This window comes from Spea bombifrons, chromosome 3 (genome assembly GCF_027358695.1).
Source record: "Spea bombifrons isolate aSpeBom1 chromosome 3, aSpeBom1.2.pri, whole genome shotgun sequence".
NCBI lineage: Eukaryota > Metazoa > Chordata > Amphibia > Anura > Pelobatidae > Spea > Spea bombifrons.
In genome coordinates, this window is record NC_071089.1 from 108,567,082 (window position 1) to 108,584,903 (window position 17,822).

Genomic DNA, 17,822 nt, shown 5'->3' on the forward strand with positions numbered 1-17,822 from the left:
AGTATCCACTTAAGACATATACAAAACAGTCATGGCGTAGTTAAGAGGGGTATGGGGAGCTGTGTTATTGAGATAGAAAGGTGTCGCCTATATTAGACATTAGACCGTCCCGCTGCGTCCCACCGGAGACACGGCAAAACCGGCCATCCTGAAATCTAAACTAATGCTGGGTGAAATAATTACTGACCAGACAAACATCGCTTTTAGACGCTCAAAAAATCTTCAGGATCTTTTGGTCCGCGGTTATTCTTCATTAAACAGCCCGCGGCAGGGAGATATAAATGAGGGCATCGTGTTGCTTGTAAGTAGATCTCCTCTGCTCGGTTCTTTCATTCACGGATCTCTAAGCGATCGACTTATAAATAATATAAAACACAAGGCGGATATTTAATTCCATGTTCTTGTGTCCTGAGATATGTAGGAAAAACATTTCATCCTCATGTCTGATAACGGCGCGTGTTCGATCTACTAGCGGAGTGAGTGAGGCGCCCAGCGCATCCATTTGGGGAATCTCTGAAAATAATAACAGTTGGCCCAAGAGGCGGCGATGTGACTCTAAAGTAATTGCAGAGAATCACGGTGGATTCATCGCTTCCCAATCGCCTCAATATATGCATCGAATAAACCGGCTGGAGCGATGACGTTAGATTTGGATCCCGCACGGCTTCAGTCTTCGGCCCGTTCACCTTCATTAACCCTGACCGTGCCGGTGAAACTCGTTGGGAGTTTATTAGTTTTTCTGTCCCGTTCATAGCTGGTTAATACACTTTAGTGTATTAAGTGATGTTTTTAGGGAATGGAATTGAAGGGTTAATTGTTTAGGTGAGTAAAAGCACGTCAGTAGGTGAGCGATAACGTGTTGGTGGGTGAGTGATTCTGTGTCGGTTGGCGGGTAGGTGAATGATGCCGCGTCGGCAGGTAAAGGTGCTGTTCCACTCAGGCAAACCATTAACTCATTCTTTGCTGCCTCTCACAAGGCCCGGGGGACAGTTTCATGAGCGCGGCTGGAAAGCGAGACTTCCTGTGTATGTCTGTTAACCCTTTAGGTGCTTATGTAAGGAAGAATAATTTGTTCTGTAGATTCAGTTCCATAGATCGATATTTCCTGCTGCTTCTATAGACATTATTGTGACTTTTATACAACTAGGTGATACATTCTTACCCAGAGAATATTCTCCGCTCCTAGAACAGAGGGACAACAGGGGAGGAAAGAGGGATCTGAGTCCCAGAGAAGGACTGTGTCTCCTACACAGGGACACATGGGATGTATGGTGTTTTATAATAGAGAGATGTTAAGCAGTGAGAAAAGGTATTTTTTTCATGTTATTTATGAAACGTGCCCTATACTTAGTTAGACATGAAGATGTCCGTTGTGCAGCGCTGCGGAATATGAAGGCACTATACACTCGCGATACAACAGGTGTGCCGGGTGACCGGACCGGTGTGTTAACCCGCTGCTCTGTTTACATCACACAAATTACGCACTCCCCACTGGCTGACGCTGGTCACATGACAGCTTTCTCACCCCGCCCCCCAGCCGGAACTTTTTCCTTGTAACGTGTGTCGAGCAGGGGCTGTGAGTTCTGGTTCTGTATTCGCTGCGCTGTAGTGTATATCGCGCCGGTATCTGCCGCATATCTCTTATAACACGCTGTGAATTGGGGAGGAAAACCAGCTAAATCCGCACAGCCCTGAGCTCGCTTGTTCAGGAAAGGGTTAACCAAATTAAGATTTCATTAGGAAATGAAAGTGATGACATTGTGGTTCTTGGTTTCCGCCGTCTGCTTACATGCTGGAATCGCCTCCCCGCGCCTACTGCCTATATGTGTCATATGATGTCATAGAGGGGCGAGCAGCGCAAACTGACCCAGGGGTTTAATGTCTGTTCATGTTTTGTTTTGCGGTATTAGATTCTCCTGGGGTATAATCTGTTCCGAGTCCTGCGCCTGTCCTCTTGGAACGGCGTACACCATCACTCCGGGGGATGATTTGTTGGCCTCGCGTCATTCTGTTGGGAGACTCCATAACTCAGGTAAATAAATGATGCGTCCCGGGGAGGAAATCCATTTATTACATCATATTATAGGGCATCTTGCGTGTGTCCGTTAAATAAAAGTATAAATAATAATAATAAAGTGTATTTTATTAGCCGCAGGCTGTTTCTCGGTCCCTGGTCTGTAAATTCAGTGGTCAGTACATTCCGTGGTCAGCGCCGCCAAACAAAACGGGGCGATACCAGCCGGACCCAGTGCCGGTTTTGTCGCAAATAAAGACGCATTTTACTATTTTTGTGGCGTTTAGTAAGGGTATTTCATGCCGTATACTTGATTGCGTTGTGAAGCAATCGGTGCCAACTTCCGATCTCCAACGCTTCATATATCACGGAGGGTCATGGAAATAAACGATGCTGGTGATGGTGAAACGGGTAGTTTTTATTATTCATTAATGGGTTAATTCGGATTAAAATGTTCAGTGTGATGCACTAATCCGTTGCGTTTGGAAGACCTGTGGTGTCTGCGTGTGCGTGTGAATGAAAGCGCTCATCCTCTCGCTGGATAGAACAGCACATGAATGAAGGCCGGGATTATAATGCGATTTTATTTTTCACTCGTTTTAGTTTGCTTTTGAGGCGAATGCGTGGGGCTCCACACTCGCTAATAAGCTTGTCAGGTAAGGGTAATAAAAATAAAACTGTGGTGCTACGTTAGCCTGAAAAATAAAATACGAGCCTAATGTTGGGAATGTGAATATCCCCGATTCCCCGGCCCATATTCCTAGTATTGATTATACGTTTATGGGATAGCCGTGAATCCAAGACAAGACCGAGAACCGATTAACGGCTGAGTCTCTACGTCTCGAAAACGGGAAGAGAAGACATCCGAACGGGTCTTACCTGCCGGAACATTCTATGCTTCTATAATCAATAGCTAGAAATGGCTGCACTGCCTGTGATTATGTGTCACAATCCTTCCTGATACGTGTGTATACAGCACACAGATACACAGTATGGAAATAGCCATTTGTCTCGTTGTTGCACCTGTAGACACACAGTGATTGCCCTTAATACCCCGATACCTCGCCTTATAATAACAGCCGCTATCAGAAGAGAGACCGCCATAAACTGTTACCTCTCCTTTCTGTCTCTGCCTCTTACTGTGTTTTAAGGATAACCCTTGCTTGCTTACCTCATGTAGGAAATGTGATGTCATCAACCGCGGCCTCTCTGGGTATAACACAAGATGGGCCAAACTGCTGCTGCCGAGGCTGGTCTCCAGAAGCTGTTCTGGAAACGTGGCTGCGGTGACCGTATTCTTTGGTGCTAATGACTGTTCCTTGAAAGGTAAAACCCTGCGCTCGTTTATACAGCGGAACAGTCATTTTATACGAGGACGGCCATTTCTAGTCTTAGCGATAACGGGAGAACTCCCGGTCTCCAGGCCTTCGCCCTCCTCTGCCGCTCAATGACCATCATGGCAATTAAGTCCCGTAACATGCCGGCGGCCGGTGAATGGCAGCTGGCAGCCTGTAGATAGTTCAAGTTTAAATATTTAGAGAAAAACTATGGTGTAAATGTCCTTAACAACCGAGTATCCTGCGTTTAAAGCAGTAATAACTTAACATTTCAGGAGTAATAGTTTTGAAGGAAAGTATCAGTCTCAAGTTAAAGTCAAATGTGCACTGAAATAATAAAAACAGGCAGGTGGACAATAATACACATCTTCTAATAAAACCCCCAAACATTGGTTACCGTGCTTTAAAACTGGTGTCGTCTGGAAATGGTTTCCGTGGTTCTTCACTATAGTTTAAAGCTGCAGGGAAGGAAGTCTGATGATAATTCTTATTCTCTCCCTAAACAGAGGAGAACCCCCAGCAGCATGTCCCGTTGGAGGAGTATGCGGACAACCTACGGAGCATGATTCAGTATCTGAAGTCCATCGACGTCGCCGGAGATCGGATTATCCTGATCAGTCCTCCTCCTCTCCACGAGCCATCCTGGGAAAAACAGTGTCATGGAAAAGGTGACTCCCGGCCGCTGTATAAAGTGTCTGATTCTCGCAGTAAATAATACATTCCTCCGTTCCCAGTAGATGTCTGAGAACAAAGAGCAGCTTTGGCGGATAGAACATGTCCTCTACTTGGCAACACTTGAAGCGGCACCGCTAACCCAAGTACACGGGCGACTTTGGTCAATGTTAGAAAACCCAGATAATTCCGGGTGTTTGTCATTGTTACTCTTTCATTGTTTCATTCCTTATAAAAGATACCAGAACTGTGAGCTGGAACTCCCACTCCCATATTAAGCCATGAGTGTTACGTGGTGGCGAGTTAATTCTTCGCTACGGATTATAAAATGACAGCCGCAGTGAGGATCTCTTGTTAGATGGAGGAGCCGACCCTGCATAATGCATTGTTAATTCAGATAAACTTCTCACAGCTATTCATTGGGCTCGCTGGGCTTGGCCCTTCATGATGTATAATAAAGTCGAATGAGATGAAGTGTTTAGAATGTGTCTCCTGGATTTCTGTAAACTTATCAGTATTTACAGAGTTTATTGTTACTATTAATAAGTTAAATAATATCACAATGGACGTCTAACGTTGTTCCCAAGGTTGTAAGCTGAATCGCTTGAACGCCGTCGCGGGGGAATATGCCAAGGCCTGCGTTCAGGTTGCTGCGGAATGTGGGACGGAGTGTCTGGATTTATGGACCCAAATGCAGGAAGGAGATCTGGTAAGAAGAGCTCTGATTCCAATATTGAACGTTTTATATTTCATTACCGGCAGGATTTGGCGAGGGACTGGCGAGGAGAGAGCAGAATCAAATGTGACACCAAGGCAGTGAACTTGGTCAGTTGGTTGGATAGTGGAGTTGTCGCAGTTAGACGTATGTCAGGAGCAGGTGGCGGGAGATCAGGAGAGGGGGATATAGATCAGTGTGACTTCTGCATATAGGTGGTACATTATCATTGCATATAATTTTGCATTCTCCCCAAAATGTATTTTTTTGAAATATTTACTTTTCTGCCTTCAAAGTAATTTATCTTCTCTCTTTTTTTCTTTTGGTACGCTGAAAACAAATTGGAATGTGCAGCAAAAATGTATTACAAGCTGCGTTCTGTGGAACTTCTGGGCTGTTGGGGGATATAGGATATAACTGACGCTTATAACTCATCGTGGCTGCTGATAAATAGAATGTTAGCGTTTTGTTTCCTCTCTTCTTCTTGCAGGACTACACCGCGTATCTGTCAGATGGGCTTCATCTATCCGATGAAGGCAACCGCTTTGTGGAGTCCCATCTCTGGTCGATCCTTGAGAAGAAGCTGTCTACCCTGCCCTTCATTCTGCCCTACTGGAACGACGTCGACTGTCTGAATCCAGACGCCTCTCTGCTCCAGGATAAGAATGCAGAGCCGTAGAGCTTCGTTGCACAGCCCGTCCTGCCGTTACTATTCTATAATGAATGATGATGACGAAGCTGAAATCTCAATGAAGTTAATTGACTGGGAAGCGAAACAGATATCAGGAGAAATATCCAACCCTTGATTGCAGAAGCACCGACCTTAGAAACTCAATCCAACATTTTCTTTTGCATCAGATGGCGGTATATGTAGCGGTTGCCGAGGGCATACGATAAAGAGCTCTTTTCCTTTACAGTACAATAGCAGATATTAATAAAAATCAAAACGTCTCAACCCTGTGCGTTTGGTCAGGTATATCGGGATGTCGATGATAACAGAAACTATCATGTGCTGACTTCTTCAGGCGCTCTAATCTCTAACCTAACTAATTTGGTTCAGAAGAGACCCCCAGCAATAAGCAAACACAGATAATTCTAGCGGTCACCAAGAAGTCTTTTTTCCATTGTTAGATGGTCGCATTATACCACCGAGGGCCAGACTTTGGAAAAAAAAAAGCCTTGGCGATCTAAGGTCAGAGGTCACTAAATGACACACATGGCCAGCTAGATGTGCGGCCAAATACTACTCTTTCGCGAAATTGTACAGAGTGGAGCGGCACTGGAGAACGCTGGGTTTTTATGTTGTGTTCCCCCAATAAATATCCTTAAACTGCAGTCCAGGGAGTAATATATGAAAATAAAAACATGATTGGTGACGGAAAAAGAAAACGGGCTCCTAGATCCAAAGCAAATTTGGCGACCTTTGGGGGAAGCTATTATATATCAGCGCTTCGGCTCTGAAGAATACATTTGGAAGATAAGTTACAGAGCGATAGAGGCTTTGTTGACGGGGGAGAGTTCTCCATGGTATAAATGGGCCGGTGGGGCAGATAACTGATTTCTGTAGGATCCGGTCCGTTGTGGAGAGGCAGAGAGGGGATGCCAACAAAACCATTTACCATTTATTGAATACGATGGTGCGATATAATTAAATAATAATTATAATGCCACTCGCAAAATGTAAAAAACATTTGAGAATTCCATCTTACCCCAGGCTTATTTTTATTATGGGTAAACAGGGATCCATTCAACAATTCCATCTGGGAAAAAAAAAAAAAAAAATATCAGCCAGCAGAGTATAACTATTGGGAACCATAAAACCTCATTTTGTTGCAGGAAGCAATAAGGGTCCGACAATGCCACATGTCAGAAGCACCGTGTCACCATGTGTGAGTGCATATATGTATCTCCCCCTCTACAACTAATACGCCTATCCTATCAAACTCACTCTAACACCATACATTTTCACATACATACACAAACCTAAGCAGAGAGACCCTCTTACTTATTAAGAGTCAAGGGATGGCATGTATATCTATATGTTTTACTTACCAATTCAGATACCGTGCGCTTACAAGGATTAACGCTCCTAGGCATTAAAAGGACATCACGGCACCTACAGCTTCCCATCACCAACTGGCCCCATTAATGTGAAATAACCTGAATTAGCCCTAGCATGTTCCAAACCCAGGGCTAATGGGAGAAAGACAAATCCATGTTCTCTGGTCCTACAGCCGCTTGTTAAAAATGAAGGAACAATTTGGAAAACCGGTGAACATCTCTGCAGACCTTCCGTTTGCAAAAGGAAAAACATTATGGTTTTAGATGCTGTGAAGTATAGAGAGAGACATAATAAGAAACACTTCATTTTGATTTTATTTTAATAAAAATATTAAAATTAACTGAATGCTAGAAAGTCGCAATAATGATTTTCAATCGAGGCTGGAAAAAATGGTATTTTTGCAGTTTATTTTTGCAGTTTTGCCTCTGGCAGACAGTTTGAGGCTGAGGAGACATCATGGCGACCGCGCAGCCAAAAGGAATGCCAGTTTACAATAGACGTTAACTGCAATGTTACTTACGAAAGTATACATAGAAAGTTATTTTTGTCACATTGTTATATTGAGTGATAAGTGTGCACACAACCTGTATTTTGTAGCTTTTGGGGAGGCCGAGTAGTTCGAGTCCAGTATTTGACTTGGTCCACCAAATTGAAGTGGTGTAAATCGCCTCTCGTGAAGTCTTCTCGTTATGGTAGACGTGGATAATGATCCGCCTTCCTCCTGGAGGGGGTTTTCTTTACCGTGGAAAGGTTCACCCACCACTGTTGTCTTCCATGGACGCCCAGCAAGCGACAGCTTCCAAATGTGAATGCCACAACTCGAATCAACTCCAGACCTTTTAAATGCTTCAACCTTTTACCTGATGAAGAAATAACGAAGGAATAGCCCACACCTGTCCATGAGACAACTTTTGAGCCAATTGTCCAATTACTTTTCCACCATTTTGGATGTGAATACCCTCAATTTAACCCCTTCGCGACCTTTGCCGGTTCAGGACCGTCATGACATGAAGGTCGCTAAATGACCTTTGACGGTCCTGAACCGTCATAAAATAAAATAAGCTTAGAAAGTGATCAACGATCACTTTCTTCGCTTAAACGGTGTTACTGTAATGCCTCGATGTCGAGGCATTCAGTAACGCCGAGATCGGCATCGGGGGCCATGTCTGGCCCCTCCCCGGGGCTTCAACAGCCGCCATACATTGTATGGCGGCGGACGCCCGTTTTAAAAGCGTTTAGGAGGCGATCGACGATCGCCTCCTAAACTTAAATGGTGTCGCTGGAATGCCTCGATCAGGAGGCATCCAGCGACACCAAACACTTACCTTTGGATGGGCTGTGACCGCTCCGGAGAGCGGTCACAGCCGCAGCTGCCGGTGATCTTCGCCATCAAGCAAGATGGCGGCGGCCCGGGAAAATAAACAATAAAGATGACAGAGTTAGCTAGACGGTCTCCAGACCCTCTAGAGAACTCTGGCTCCACTTGCAGGTTGAATACAGGTACTGCATTCAACCATGCAAGTCAATGGAGCCCAGCTTTCTAATCACTATGTGATTGGTAAAATATTAAAAAAAAATAAAAAAAAAAATAAAAAATGGAAAAAAAATTTTAAAAAAAATGTGCTAACATTTAAAAATAATTATGCACTGATGTCACTAGATGAACCATCCAGTACATTGCAAAATGTGTAAAAAAAAATATAAAAAAAGTATTAAAAAAATAAAATAAAATAAAAAAATAAAGTTTATTATTTTGAGCAAGTGCTAAAATTTCTCAAAAATCTCAACAAAGAGTTAAAATAAAAGCACTTCAAATACCCAAGGGGTGTCTAATATATAAAAAAATGGCTGATGGGGTAAATTGGAGTGGCCAAGCTCAAAGATAGGGCATAGGTACAGACTGACCAAAATGGAGAAAAAAAGCGCACTTCCCAAATGTGGCATTTTAAATGGACAAACCCATGCATGTGGGGTATCACTGCACTCAGGAGATGTTCCTTAACACACATTGGGGTGTTGTTTGACAGTGGCATATACCAGAACCTGTATATCTATAACTAAAGTACAATTCGTGTGGAAAAAAAATACTATTACAAAGTTTGACAAAGTGTAGTTCTATAATTGGTGCATGGAAAGGGTTAAAATAACAGCATTTGGAATACCCTGGGGTGTCTAGTTTTCAAAAATATATGGTTTGAATGGGTTAAATTGAGTTAACCGGCTTCAAAGATATTCCAAAGAGGAGATGGAGGCAGAATGACCAAATGACCACCTGGATTACGCATGCCCCAAAAGTAGCCTTTTACCAGCCAAACAATCTGACAAACCCATGCATGTGGGGTATCGCTGTACTCAGGAGATGTTCCTGAACACATATTAGGGGGTTGTTTTACAGTGACAAATATCAGGACCTGTATATCTATAACTAAAGTACAATTTGTGTGAAAAAAAAAAAATAAAAAAAATGACTATTACAAAGTTTGACAAAGTGTAGTTCTATAATTGGTGCATGGAAAGGGTTAAAATAGCAGCATTTGGAATACCCTGGGGTGTCTAGTTTTCAAAAATATATGGTTTGAGGGGGTTAAATTGAGTTAACCGGCTTCAAAGATCTTCCAAAGAGGAGATGGAGGCAGATTTGTTAAAAAAGATTTGGAAATCATAAAACGCTGCTTGTACTTATTGCCCTATAACTTACAAAAAACAGCAAAAAAACATAAAAACATTGGGTATTTCTAAACTCAGGACAAGTAGTAGAATCTATTTAGCTAGTTTTTTTACTTGCTTTTTTAGGTGAGTAAAAGATTTTTCAAATAAAAGTCATAAAATGTGTTTTTTTTCAATAAGATGATACGATCAAAATAATGGTATCCGAAGAAAGCCCATCTTGTCCTGAAAAAAACAATATATAACTTTTGTGGGTACACTAAATGGGTGAGGAGAAAATTACAGCTGAACACAAGCACCACAAAAGTGTCAAAACAGCTGCGGTCCCACAGGGTACAAAACGAAAAATGAGCCCGGTCCTTAAGGGGTTAAAGCTAAAAGACTGGACTTTATTTTGGTAAACAGTCCAAAAAAAATAAATTGTGTCAGTGTCCAAATATTGCTGTTGTGTAAGCGCAGTGTATGTGTATATATTTGGGGGGAGGTAGGGGCCCCCAGTGCATTGCTTTGCCCAGGGCCTACAATGCTGTTAAGATGGCCCTGCATGCAATGGTCTTATAGACCTTCTAGTCAATCCATGATGTCTGCTTACCACATGAGGAGCTGCATGGCCACCTACTGTGTGTCCAAAATCATATCTACAGAGGCTCAACAGCAGAGGGTCCCACCTGGACCCCATTAGAAATAAAGATACACATATAGGGACTGCATATAAATCCTTGAAACTAAGCACTATTTATCATAGACATCCCATGAAAAAGCTCCTGTAGCAGCCATATTTCTTAAATCAGTGCAATTTATTACCCCTCTTTAGGCTAATTGCAGTCATTTACAGTAAGACAAAGAATGACTCAAAGAACAAGGAGTTACTCAGTTTATTGGTTTAAAAAACACTGCTTTTACTGTCATTTTATCACAAAAAAAGCTCGCCAATTTTTAATATTGAAACATTTCAAGTAAGAAATATACACCTCGATAAAAAAAAAAAAAAAAACCCACGCTGCTTGAAACGCTCTCATACAGACATTCGCCAAACTCCGCACATTTAACATCTAAAGCAAGCCTTGGGATCCTAGGGCTTTGTTTTTTCGATGTAACAAAAAACAATAACGGCAATTTTTACAGAAAAAAAAGTAGTTTGCTAATTACAATATTTAATATATGTTTACAATATAGCAGAGGACTTCCAGCCACACAGTGCTTACAGATACAGGTTGCGTGGCGGGGCACGGCTAACTCGGCACAGTTATCAGTTACTCGGGAAAAATATTAGTGCTTCGAAGTACAGAGCGAGGGAAATTGAGATTTAAAAATGACTACTAATTACATCGGCAGATAAAGTTCTAACTCAGAACTGTCCCCGTTATATAAAACAAAACAGCTAACGGGGAAAGTATGATTAGGGTAAAGGCAGCGATTCATTCTAAGAAACAGAAGATGCAGACAAAAGAAAATAATTACTAATGAATGAAATGATGATGCTGAATGAATGAATGAAACCATGACACAATGCTTTGGAAGGAGATTCCGTGAAAGCTCGTTTCCCAGCAGTACCTCTTCTCCCGCCATCATAGACTTGCTGGATTCAATGCTTTAAAGGAACGGTGCAGCTTGATATTTTTTGTAGCACATATTGGAGTCCATTTTCAATTTTTTCATTTTTTTTTTTTTTTGCATTTTACCGCAAGCAAATCTGTCCTTTATTTTGCTACTAGAACTACTGACATATACGTCCTACACATGCTATGTAGCGAATGTATTTCAATGGCACATGTGCTGGCTACAACGGGAGTCGAGTAAAGCACGAGTAGGAAGTGTACTCAAGTGAGTTTTAAACTAGTGCCTGGTTTCCACTAAAACACTCAAGAGGAAGGTGTTAATTTAATTCATAAATACGCACAAAAAAAAAATAATAAAGGGACCAGTTCCAAGCACCTCCAAGAAAGAGACTATTTATGGGGGGGGGGGGTAAAAGCAAGTGAAGAACGAGTGTTTTTGAACTGTGGCACCTGCTGGTTTATTCCGTTTCACTACACTGGCTTAAAAAAATAAACATAATTTTTTCCCCATTCTTAAAAATATGAAACTCATTTAACACCCCTTTCCTTTTCATAAAGGGGAATGGCCACCTACAGAACTTGGCATTCATTTATTAAAACTACCTATAGCTTGTGCTTTGTTGTAAAAATGAGATCATTACAAAAACCTGCGTAATCAATCACTACTCAGACTTACCCCATTCTTCTCAATTCTAAAGCTGCCAGAACCAATCACCTTCAACCAATCAGAAGGAATAAATGAACTACTAGTTAATTACTATTAGATTTCCTTTATATCGCTAATAATGAGCACCGCATCAAGGCTTTTCGTAACAGAATGCCGAGAGTTTATTAAAGCAATGATAAATATGGTTTTGGTGTGGTGGTTGTGCGCATCGAAGGGGAATAAGCAGGAGCCGTCGTATAGAGGACTATATACCCACGATAATTCAAAATTTCATACGTTAAACGTATAAAATTATACAAACGTTCAAAAGAAACAGATTAGTAAAGGCAGTGTATTAAATAATGCAAAAGAACAAATCTAAGTGGAATATTCTGAAGAAGAAAAAAAGTTTTCATGACTTTTGAGGAGTTCTCTTGTTAGGCAAGAACATTGTCGGGGGGGCTTTGACCGGAACCCACTGACATCACAGAACCCACTTCCGCTGTACTCACCCTTGCCAGGCCTCCTCTATAACTGGGGAATGATGGTACAGTGACAAGGTCACTCGCAATGACAAAGAAAAGAGGGGGCAATGGGGTACTCACAAGACACGGTTATTATCGCTGAGCACACAGAAGCTATGAAATGCATAAATCATACCCAGAATGATTAGGAGAATGAAAACCCCGCTCATTGGCACAAGGATTTGCAAAGATCTTTTGGAAATGATGCAACTTGGTACGCGCTGGAATTATCATTTGATTAAAACAGAGAGGCATGTCTGATTTTATCAAGGTGAACAGACGATACTGAATGGAAAGCGTAGCATCCCTGGGTCATCCGCTGGCAGAGTTTGACTAATGTTTGACTAACCAGCCTTAACGGATCCCCCTGAGAAAGACCCCAATACGTTATCTGAGCTATTTACAAACTATTAACGATATACACAAGCTCACGGCTTATGCGCTATTGGTGACTGTGCAGTGAAATGTGTGTTTTATGGCTCAAAGAAGTGAGGTTTATTTTTTTGTTTTTAGAATACACATCCATTTATCCCTTAAGTTATTTTCGCACATTCTCTTTAAATATTGGCAATATACAGAAAGTGTAACGCATCGATTTACGGGGGGCAGCTTAGCAGGGAGGCAATAAAACAAGCAGATGGAGGCCTTGGGGCGATGAGGTTTGGCTACCCCTTCTTTAACCTGCTTTCCGTTTTCTATTTGTTTGTGGACTAGGATTTTTGAAGGATACCAAGGCACACGGTTACATTGCACATTTCTTACACAGAACACTTGAGGGTCTCAGAAGCGGCAGCCAGCGTCACGGAGCCCTTGGAATTTGTCCTTTTGGGGCGCATGATTTTTGGTCAGGAATTCCATCCAAAGTAACCCTGTCCGCCTGCCGTTTAGAATGAATGAGATGATTGTCAGTGTTCATTCCACACCATATCAGCACTCTGTCTCCTTGCTGTCTACGCGGCCCTGGCGCTGTAACTTGAAGGATGATGCCTTCTCGCTCCTGATAACTGGGTTATCGGTGAGATCTTCAAATGATTTGGCTGGAGACCCACTATTAGGGAAAGGGTCCTCATCAAACTGATCATCGAGGTGAGAGTCCGTACTGGAGTCCTCCTGAATCGTGTCCATTCTTTGGTGGTCTAGCTTGGAGGTGGAGGCAGATAACGGTGTTATTGGAGCTTGCTGTAGACCCTGGAACCGTGGAGCGGGCTGGGAGGACGGAAATGGCTTGACAATACGCACCGGAGCTGAGTCCATGCTGCTCAGCATTTCCACATTCTATCAGGGGGAAAAAAAAAAAAGTGATTTTTTTAATGTTTAATGCATACATTTGGCAGGGGAGGGCTAATGTTTAAGGTACGGGGCTGGGAAGAGTCGAGACGAGAATGTATATGACAATGTTCTAACATCAGCGATGGTCGATTACGCTCCAACTAGTCGCTGAAAGGTAACTTACGCTGGGTAAGAATAACGACTTGGTGTTCTCTTCATACTGCCTGTCTAACTTCTTATCCTAAAAAGTTGGAATTAGAAAAAATATAAGAAAATATAAGAACTTTTAATCATGGTTAATGCAAAAAAAACCCAAAAAACAGTTATATATGTTTTATTACATAAAGAAACCGGACTAAACAGATATGGCATGGTAAGCTTAAACGTCGCAAAAAAAAAAAGGAAATTGCCAAACAGCAAACTATTACTTACCACACAGTGGACAAGAATACTGAGCGGGATCCAGAACACCAGAGAGAAGACAATGACGGATCCTACGATGTTATCTGCCAAGAACTTCCCTGGAAGTAAAGAAATCATATCCAATAACTCTAGGAAGGAAGATAACACCAAGATTCATAACCGAATAACTATTTAACGGGGAACTGCTGAAGCAACTTCATTTATTAGAATTAATTAATAAATGCTTAAAAGCTTTTGTTTGCAATGTAGTTGAAGACTTGTAGTTGAAAAGTAACATTATTTTACTGCAGGCAAGCCGAGATCCAAATCAGAAGTTGTTAAAACCAGAATTCTCTCCTAAATTTCACCAAACAGCAGTGTAATTATAGATGAGGGATAACATAGTGGGGGGAATATTTTTGAGGATTTCAGAGAAAACGATGATAGCTACCCCACAGAATACACATGAGAAATATATATGTAATATTGCTCATGTGAACACAGTTACGTGGGTTTATTTAGGGTAAGAAGTGCTAATACTATGGAGGCTGTGCCAACTTCTATCGTTTCCCCTCTGTGCCGAATGTCCTTAAAAAGCGAAGCGCTGGGATAATCTGACACTTGGCAGAAGGGAAGCCCGGTGGGGCGGCTGGGGGTGCTGCCCCAGGATACCCCGAAACCAAAAATACATAACAGAACACACATACCCAACGTGTTGATGCTGAGTTTATCAATAAAGTCCCAAAGCCTCTCAATGACATCTTGTACCTGCTTCTCGCACTTTCCCTACATGAAACGAGAGACATGTTAACGGCATCAAGACAGAATGGCAACGATTACCAACAATGAATGATCATTGCTCCTTAGAAATACACTTAAATAAACGTGTGGAGGGCAAGCGACTAGTCCAGCATGGGAAGAGTTAAGTGAGGACTCCATTAGGGTTATCTTTTATTTTATATTATTGTTTAAACGACAATGCTTAACGTGTCCCAAAACGCTGACGTGATAGATAAACCCACGAGAACAGGGTTACGGGGCTTGCTCCTACGGCATGGATGCGGAGCTGGTCCCGAATCACTTACATTCATATCACAGAAGCCGACGGTGCACGGCTTTCCTTTGCGTAGATATAGATACTGTCCGTTTGCGTTCACGTAGGGTGTACACATCCTGCTGCGGTCACGACAACAAACTTTACACGAATGTTCTGTCTCTGTAAATAAATAAAATATATATATATTTCAAAGTTATGACTCCCCTCACCGCCCCATGATCAAGCCACGTGGGATCTGAGCCACTAAACAAATCCCTGTTCCTACCCTGCTTGGTATAACATGTATGTTCTTTACCTGCCAAACACACGGAAGATACCCCGTCTCACAGAACAGCTAGCATTGACTGTAAATTCTGCGCTTGTCTTGTTTAGTGTCCTGCGGGTTATGATTTTAGCCAAATGCTGCATTCTCCTGACACGGCCGGCTTTCCCTAATTCTTTATAATTCTTTATAGGTAGTACGTATGGAGTATAATTATCGTACCGTTACAAGCACACGACTTGAGGTTCACGATTTCACAGAACGGTTTGCACTCTCCGCTGACACACTTCCCCAGATCGACGCAGACTGTGTCGTCGGCCGCGTTTCCAGGTGGGGGGCATTCGCTGCTATTACCTGTGGGGAGCAACACGGGTACAAACTATTATCACAGTCGCTGCCTTAAAAGAGCGCCCGCCGGCGCTGTATCCATCCAGGAGCAGAATGTTCACTTTAACACAATAAATTATGATTTACCGTGCAAATGCAGGGACCAGCCGTGACGCTACACAGATTCTAACGGTTCCATGCAAAGGACAATAAAAGAAGCCACGGGGCCACTTACCTGTGCAGTAGGACTCTCCTTTGCAAGTAGCATTTATGGCTTCCTGGCATTTCTTTTGGGCCGTTTCAAACTGACATCCTTTACAGCACGGACTGTTCCGATCACTAAAACACACGGGGAAAGTCAGCCGTTAGAGGCTTCGAAGCACGCGCTCGGTTCTGGAATTGTGCAAGTTGTGCTCTATTTCCTTCAAAGTTCCATTAATTAAGACAAACATTTAATGGGATAAAAAGGTTCAAAAATAAAAAAAGTATGGTTCATTTAGATTGGAAGTTCTCCAGCCCGCTAACATGGGGGCCTTTGAGTCCAACGGTACATGCCAGGGTTTGAATAAACTACTTAATGAAATATATTTTCAGGATTGAGCACAGGTGCTGTTTTTAGTAATATAGCTCGGCGCTGACAAAAAACCTACTTATCCGATTTTTGTGCCAATAAACTTCCTTTACCCGCAGACCTGGAGGCGGCCATTGTTGTCAATCATGTGATATTTTGAGTGGCGCTCGCTACTCAAACACCATACCGAGCGTGTTCTTTATGGCAATGCACAGACCTTTAGTAGTCAGCTCTTTTTTTTATTAAATCCTACTCCTATTAGTGCACTTAATGTCCATTAAATGGCGTTTTGTCACACTGTAGCCTCTTCTACTCACCTGCAGCGGACGCCCTGCCTGAACATGCAGTCCGACGTGCAGCACGGGTCGCTGTGCTGATGCAGCAGACCCGGGTCGCATTCTTCCCCCTCGTCCACGCGGGAGTTGCCACACACCTTGTTGTTGCGCTCTTTAAAGCAGAGCGAGGCCTTGCTCACCAACGTGCGCAGAATGGATTCTCTACTACAGCTCGAGAACATCTAAAAGCAAATGTATAGAAAACAGAACAGCTATTTTTTAACGGCTTAAAAGATTTACATGTCCCATCTTTTGGGCATTACAACAGATATACAAAATAATGACTCGGAACTCGGGGATTGTTTAGGGTCTCAAACGGTCCTTTTATTTTCCAAATAAAACTTTCGGTTGTTATTTAGTGAAACTGCTAAGCAAAAGACAGCATGGACTTTCGCCCGAAAATGTCAGATGCGTTGTTTAAGCAACAAGGAAGGTAAAGGAGACAGAGCCGGAAATAACGTCCCATTAAAAGGTATCTACGCGGGGGAAGCGGAGCGTCGCTGGGCTCAGATCTCATAGGATAAAAGTTTATGGTGGAAATTCATGGACCAGAAGGTTCTTTTGGAATTCTGGCCACCGCACACATTATACCGGACGGCCAGCAATATACTGCAGCATTATGCAGACTGGGTTGATGCTTGTAAGAAGAAGTCATCCTTCGCTGCACACAATGGCTTAGCGGTAACCTTGTGTTTACTTTGGCCAGTTTATTGCATTTGCTGGCCAAGCGGCTAAAAGATTAAGCAGAAGGAAGGTTTTTCTTCCCTTGCCATACATTCCCGTAAAACACTACAATGACGGAAGATTAAGGGCACCGAGTTAGGATGACTGAAGCGCACCTTATTGTTTTCGTGGTCCCCGCTCACGGCTATGGGATACATGACATATTTTCCTCCCCGATCCTCGCTGGGAGCACAGGACTCCATGCTGTCAGGATCGTGTTCCGATCCAAAGTTGTGACCGAGTTCATGAGTAGTAACCAAGTCTGCTTCCTGAACGAGAGCGTAGAGGAAATCTACATTAACAGGTCATCGGAAAAAGGTTATCCTCTATGGCGTCTTCCTCACAGCATCCCGACCCCAAGCTGCAAACAGCAGAGCTCACTCCATGCACTTAATACATGCTGGTCTATTTTGCATGGTTCTCTTAAATGCTATAAAGGAGATATTTTATTTGTATTATATTTAACAACTAATGGATCCGATATACATTTAATGACTTTGTAAATGCCCAGATATGGCGTTGGAGCATGAATGTATCCGCAACTTAATTGACCCTATAGGTTTGATTGCGGCAATAACAGCAGCCGCCATTTTTAAACAAAACCTTAACAACGCCGTAATTAAAATGTTCTCACTATTAATATACAATATGGGTCTACATAAACTGATTTTTTGTTTCCT

General features: G+C 42.5%; 2 protein-coding genes across 3 annotated transcripts in view; one reads left to right on the top strand and one right to left on the bottom strand.

Moving 5' to 3' along the window:
* Positions 1-630: 630 nt before the first annotated feature.
* Positions 631-5,689, top strand: IAH1 (isoamyl acetate hydrolyzing esterase 1 (putative)). The gene is made up of 7 exons (XM_053458839.1): positions 631-757; positions 1,911-2,032; positions 2,618-2,670; positions 3,195-3,340; positions 3,858-4,019; positions 4,611-4,732; positions 5,229-5,689. The coding sequence occupies exons 2-7, from the start codon at positions 1,985-1,987 to the stop codon at positions 5,415-5,417; spliced, it is 720 nt and encodes a 239-aa protein (XP_053314814.1). The 5' UTR covers positions 631-757; positions 1,911-1,984; the 3' UTR covers positions 5,418-5,689.
* Positions 5,690-12,912: 7,223 nt separating this feature from the next.
* ADAM17 (ADAM metallopeptidase domain 17) overlaps positions 12,913-17,822 on the bottom strand; it is a 29,437-nt gene continuing 24,527 nt past the window's right edge. For both annotated transcript variants that reach the window (XM_053458831.1, XM_053458832.1), the window contains exons 12-20: positions 17,259-17,411; positions 16,402-16,601; positions 15,749-15,852; positions 15,409-15,540; positions 14,953-15,083; positions 14,575-14,653; positions 13,898-13,986; positions 13,650-13,706; positions 12,913-13,471 (exon numbers count right to left, since the gene is read on the bottom strand). In XM_053458831.1, coding sequence (XP_053314806.1) covers positions 13,124-13,471; positions 13,650-13,706; positions 13,898-13,986; positions 14,575-14,653; positions 14,953-15,083; positions 15,409-15,540; positions 15,749-15,852; positions 16,402-16,601; positions 17,259-17,411 — 1,293 coding nt within the window. In that variant the 3' untranslated portion in view covers positions 12,913-13,123. The remainder of the gene's footprint in view (positions 13,472-13,649; positions 13,707-13,897; positions 13,987-14,574; positions 14,654-14,952; positions 15,084-15,408; positions 15,541-15,748; positions 15,853-16,401; positions 16,602-17,258; positions 17,412-17,822) is intronic.